The sequence below is a fragment of the Atta colombica genome, unplaced genomic scaffold, assembly GCF_001594045.1.
Source record: "Atta colombica isolate Treedump-2 unplaced genomic scaffold, Acol1.0 scaffold86, whole genome shotgun sequence".
Classification (NCBI taxonomy): Eukaryota; Metazoa; Arthropoda; class Insecta; order Hymenoptera; family Formicidae; genus Atta; species Atta colombica.
In genome coordinates, this window is record NW_017259579.1 from 198,591 (window position 1) to 205,017 (window position 6,427).

The 6,427-nt window shown below is 32.3% G+C and overlaps 2 protein-coding genes across 3 annotated transcripts in view; one reads left to right on the forward strand and one right to left on the reverse strand.

The window, feature by feature from the left end:
- Window positions 1–1,445, reverse strand: part of LOC108693049 (DTW domain-containing protein 2) — a 19,765-nt gene extending 18,320 nt beyond the window's left edge. Inside the window, exon 1 of one of the 2 annotated variants that reach the window (XM_018201714.1) lies at window positions 1,005–1,445. In XM_018201714.1, coding sequence (XP_018057203.1) covers window positions 1,005–1,087 — 83 coding nt within the window. In that variant the 5' untranslated portion in view covers window positions 1,088–1,445. The remainder of the gene's footprint in view (window positions 1–1,004) is intronic. The other variant, XM_018201713.1, reaches the window with a different exon arrangement.
- LOC108693048 overlaps window positions 1–6,427 on the forward strand; it is a 26,042-nt gene that overhangs the window by 11,094 nt on the left and 8,521 nt on the right. The window lies entirely within an intron of this gene.

A 6,427-nucleotide genomic window follows, 5' to 3' on the forward strand; every position in this document is an offset into this window, starting at 1 on the left:
TTCGTTGCTTTAAACACACAAATTCTTTGCATTAGCAGTGATTTATGTTTGTGAAATAGAGAATTTGTGTTTTTAAAGCAATAAAGTCTGTTCTACAATGTGCTTTTTGTTTCCAGTTTCTTGCTTTTTGTTATTTTTTACATCTTGTCTTTCTACTTATTCGGTTTTTTGTTTTATGTCGTCTAAGATAAGAATTAACGAATTTCGAAACAAAAAATATATAGCAAGAAATATAATTGTCGATAAAACGATTACAAAGGAGTTAACAAAAAAATTAGCAAAAGGCAAAAGGTAAAAAAACAAGAAACAAGAAAAAGAGCATTGTAGAATAAGCTTAAAAACGTTTTTAAAGCAATGAGTATGTAATTAATGCAAAACATACATAGAGCTGTTCGAATCGAAATGATAGATATCTTAATTTCTAAAATCTTTAACACTTATTGTAATAACTCGATTAATAATAAAACTTAATAATTCACGAGGCCGCTGCATTTTTTTGCCAGATTCTTTCGTTTTGAGTGAAAACATGTCGAATAAGTGTATTTTTATTAAGATTTGAGATGAGGGAGGGAAGGAGATTATTCTACCTAAACAATTACCATATCTCGGATCACAGAGCAGGCTATTTTTTGCCAGATTTTTTCATGCAAAATCGTGCCAATAAGCCTAATTTCATTGATTTTTGAGGTGCGAATGCTAAACCGAATAATTACAGCAGAGCTATAATTAAATTATAGCAGAGAATAGTTCACCAACAAGTAATTAAATACATACGTAAAAGTCACGGAGCGTGGAAGTGACCTTATCGCATGCTCATATCACTTTTGCGTGGCTATAACATATTTCCTAACCTGAATAGTCATCAACTTTAACGATTAATTTCTTGGTTCACAAAGCAGAATGACGTTTTTCTTCTGTTGGATTCTTTCATTTTATGTAATTAAGCTTGTCTCTTTCATAATTATCTCCTTTATAACATTGGGTAAGGATTTTTTAACACTTGCTTGCATTGTTGACACTTGTCTCTTGTCTCAGGGGGATCAGCAGAAATGCTCGCTAGTTCACTCCACACGTTATCCTCATTCATGACAAGTGAATAATGAAAAGTAGAGATTATTTAACAATTGTATGCGTAATGTCAGATGACGTGATCGAAGCGGTACGAGTGTCAAGTTTCGTAATCATCATATATCGATATCATAATGTTCATAGCGAAAACTGAGTAAGTCATATAAAGTCGCACAAAATATAGGAAGAAAACGATCATCCATACACATAAACAGTAATGGCTGCAGAGAAAACAGCTTTGCAACTGTGTAAGGGACTCCGCACAATAAAAGGAACAAGGAACAAAGAACAGAGAATAAGAACCTATCAGAAATCATGTATTGCATGGAATACACAATTTCTGACAAATTGAAATTCTTATTCTCTGTTCTCTGTTTCCTGTTCCTTTTATTGTGCAAAGACTCTAAAACTCTTCAATACGATTTGTTCTTGCTTTTGATTCCTTAAGGTATGTATTCATTGTCGCTCATATTCAGCGATAAATGAGTCACGTGATTTTATATGTCGCTTATATATAAATGGGCTAACAATGATAAATTTTTGACGTAATTATATTAATTGTGTTGTATAAAATTCTGTAAAGTCCAAAATGTCATATTAAAAATGATATTACGATTGGACTTACCAAGTTGATGCGATTGTGCACAACAAAAATAAAGCGAAACTACAGCAAAATAGACTAATGCATTAATAAATGTACAAATTTAAAAAGAAAATATAAAAAAAAAGATTTTAGGTTGATCTCCATCATTTAAAAGATATGACATGAACATGAATTTAAAAAAATTATCAACGAATAACTGGTTACATACACCCATGAGTCGAAATGTTTTTTTCGTCTATGATCATTTCACATATGCCACAAGTATGTACAACAACCATCTGAAAATTTCATGAAATTATCGCAAATAATAACAAATAATATAATAATTAAATAATAATAATAATAAATAGTAATAATTTAATAATACAATAATTAAATTAGTATAATGTATTGATTATGAAGATCGATTATGAAGAAAAGTCGGTATAAATAAATTGAAAATAAAAATAAAAATAATCAGAAAAAAACGTGATAATATGCATCATGAAGCGAATTATTAAATATTAGAGTTGGGCTAAGTTCGGAAACATTACCCGAATGCTTCTATGTATCATTTTAGCCTTGTATTTAACATTGGATAATAAGATAATGCACGAGGACATTCGAGTGACGTTTACATTACACAGTTCTAATAACTATTCAGATAAAGAAAACTCATTTTCCTAACCTATAATCGTCGTAACGAATAATCGTTTCATAAGAAACAGACAGACTGTCGCATTTTTCTACTTAATTCTACATTCTACTACATTCTCTCATTCTTTCGAATGGAAATGTTATCGAATGAGTATATTTTTATCAAATTTTGCGATGACATCCGTATTCTAAGACTACATTCCAAAACGTCCTCTCCGAGGAAAATTTTATTCGAAATATTACAGTATACATTACATGTCCTATATATTTCGAAAATTTTCCTCGAAAAAGATATTTTGGAATTAGCTTAAGTAAATATTATTATTATCGCTAAAAGTTGGATTAATTTAACTTTTCAAGGGTGTCGCTGGCGACAAAATAGTGGATAAATTGAGGGAGAATTCAATCACGTGATCATTTATCGGTGTCCACGAAGTAATAAGAAGAAGATCAAACTCGAGATCTGAAAGTAGTAGTCTCGAAACATGTAGGAAAATCATAGTGCCATCACGTGTGACTGTCACGTGATTACAGGTCACATGTATGTACAATATGTAGTATGTGTAATAGATACGTGTGATCTGTGATCATATGACAGTCATTACTTCTAATTTTTCCCGCAAGGCGTGGCACTAAAATCACATCTGCTGGATTTTTCATGGGTTTTCTTACATCGTATTTCGAATCCATTTTTTTTCGTGATTGGCCACTGGAATTTGATCTCCACCTGTCGGTGTCGTTGCGACACTATGAAATTGTACTTTTATAGATCTAAACGTATCACAGTGGGATAAAAGTCTGAAAAATTGGCCAAAAGTCAAAATTCGGTTTTTTTATTTTATTATTAAAAGCTGTAGTCATAGGTTTTTAATCGCTGACTACGAATCTGTAGTCAGAATTTCAAAATTCAAAATGGCGAATTCAATATGGCGAACAAAATTGTTAAAAATCCTCTAATTGTTGTCAAATTCGGTATTTAGGGATTTTTGATACTGCTGATAAAAAATGTGGTACAAAAAATTCGAAATTAAAAATGGCGAATCCAATATAGCGATTATAAAAATAAAAATAAAATTTATTTGAACTGAAACGCCTGTAGTTTGCCTACAAAATCTGTTTCTAGGGCCTATTACAAGGAGGTTACAGTACGATTTCAGATCTTAATTATCATAATCGATAAATCAGGATGTTTTATTAAAGTGAGTCCCCTTATCTCTCACTACTTTTAGAGTGCTTAATTTATAGGATTTCAGGATCAGCCTCTTATAATATGTGAATATTTTTTTTCTCTTTAAAACAAATTATCAAAGCAAATATGATTATTTACATCTCCTCATTTTTCCTATTATTGTTCGTTATTGCTTTCATTAGACAGCTCAACATGATCCAAAGTTTCGAACGTTTCCAGTAGCCCAGTTGTGTTTTCTGATTTCTGATCATTTGAGCCATCATCGTCTGAGTGTTTCCATTTCAGAAATAGCTAGTAGATTCTGTACTTCAATGGAGAGTGGCAAGTTCTTTTTCTTACTGTACTGGAGACGTGATATTAAAAAGACTATATATTTAAGCTAGAAGTTATGGAGTCTGAAATGTTCATCATGCGATGAAACATATCCCTCATTGTTACTATTCTATTGTGCTTGCGACTGTGATCCAGGCGATACTGCTTGTAATTTTTGTTTCTTCCTTCTGATACTTTTTCACCAGCCTGTGAATACACTATCCTGTGGATAGTATGCTATTTTTTATGATATCAGCCCCATGGATTAGTACCTTATGGACTGATGATGACATTGGATACCATCGATTTCTACAGTTTGGCAGTAGCATTGCATAAGGTTCCGAACAGAATTGCATTTATTAGCAGATAAAGCAATGAGAATAATTTAGAAATAATTTAATTTTTAATTATAAATTAAAGAAGGGTGCAGGCCAAGAAGTTCGGCTAGGATATGAGATTGCTTGAAAGCTCTGCAAGTTGTATTGTTATCGTTTATGGAGCCATTTTCTCCCGATTTTGGCTGATCTACCTTTAATCCCATTTTTTATCATAAAATGATCTAAACTTCCCTTTGCCTTTTCCCTGCGAAATTTTCCTTATCTTCTTTACCTCGTATTTGCCATTTTTTGAGATGTAATCTACAAAATATGCAGTAGGCACTCTAGAAACCTTATTCACGCATGGAGTGGACTTTTCATTCCATATTGTAAACTATTTGGACGAGGTAAAAATGTTGTGCTTCTGTATTAGAAAGATCATTAAATTGCCGAGATGTTGCATGACAAATGAAACATGTCTGCATAGCTTATCTTAATACCAGTAATAACATTTAATACCTTTCTATCAATAAGAGTTAAATGCAGAGAAAAATATAGACACCGTATATGTTCCTGTAATTTTATTTGTAAAATTTATAGTGCAGCTATCTGATTGTCAATCGCTTGTTTGTAGTTAAGAATTATTCGTCGATTGTTTAACAAATTCCAATTTTATTGGTCAAAATTTTGTAAATTGTGAACTTCTGTTATTCTACAGAATTATATTATTTCTACTCAATAAGGATATGAGAGTAATAGCAAATAGATTTTCATCAGAAACTTCTGCACTACTTGCCTCAAATTTTTGTTTGTACGCGGAATGGCCACTACTATTCCCGTCAAAACATTAGGAATATAAAACCATTTCAATCTCGTTTATATAATTCTCGTTCAAATACTGAACAATGACATCAGTCTGATATTCTATAATTCTTTGTATGATTGAGAAGCGATTGAACTGAAACTTCAGTCATAGTCAATAAAGGTTATATCCTGCTCAGACGATTGACATTTCATCTTAGCAGTCGAAATATATATTCTACGTTTCAATTTTTCTTCAAAATCAGCAAGAACAATCCAATACATTTGCAAATATTAAATTTTTCAAAAATATATCGAACTACTGTTTCTACATCTTCTTTATTTTCCATTATGTCAAGGATTTCTTTTTTCATGAATTTATATATTTTTGTAAATATATAAAATCTAAAGATATAACCGAGAAAAAAAAATATATATTAGGTGTACAACTTTGCTTCCACCGTTTTTTTTTTCGAAATTCGAGGCTTTATTGTAAAAAACTGGTTATACATTTATGATTCAAAGTATTGTCCATCGCTGGCCACTACTTTCTCCCATCTTTCGGGTAGCGTACGAATCCCGCGTCGAAAAAACTGGTCATCTTTTGAGGCTATCCACGAATCCAATTTTTTACTTCTTCATAAGACCGGAAGTGCTGGTCAGCCAGGCCGTGTGCCATTGATCGAAACAAGTGATAGTCAGAGGGAGCAATGTCTGGAGAATACGGCGGGTGGGGTAGGACTTCCCATTTCAACGTTTCCAAGTATGTCTTGACCACTTTCGCAACATGGGGTCGAGCATTGTCATGCTGCAAAATCACTTTATCGTGTCTCTCGTTGTATTGCGGCCGTTTGTCTTTCAATGCTCGGCTCAAACGCATCAATTGCGTTCGATACCGATCGCCTGTGATTGTTTCAGTCGGTTTTAACAGTTCATAATACACTACGCCGAGCTGGTCCCACCAAATACAGAGCATGACCTTGGATGTCAAAATCACCGTTCTTGAAGCTGTGAAACCACTCACGACACGTTCTTTCACTAATAGCGGCCTCACCATAAGTATTTGAGAGCATTCGATGAGCCTCAGCCGCAGATTTCTTCATATTGAAGCAAAAAATTAAAACCTCCCGCAAATGACGAGAATTTGGCTCGTAAACTGACATTTTCAATCGAGAATAACTTTATGATGCAGACACAAATCGACTAATGTTTCTATGGGGTTATGTTGACAGATGCCCAAGTTTATTGTATGATGTCTGATCTATTTATTTCGACCACCACTTATCACTAAAGCCATCTATAGGAAAATGGCGGAAGCAAAGTTGTATACTTAATATTTTTTAAATATTTACATTTATTTTGTATTTTTATTTTTTGTATTTCTTTTACAGGTTAAGTCTTTATTTGGAATTATTTGTAGAGAATTATAATTTATTTTTTTTTAAATGTCATTATTAACAAAATTTCATTAATCACAAAATATGTTTATATATATATATA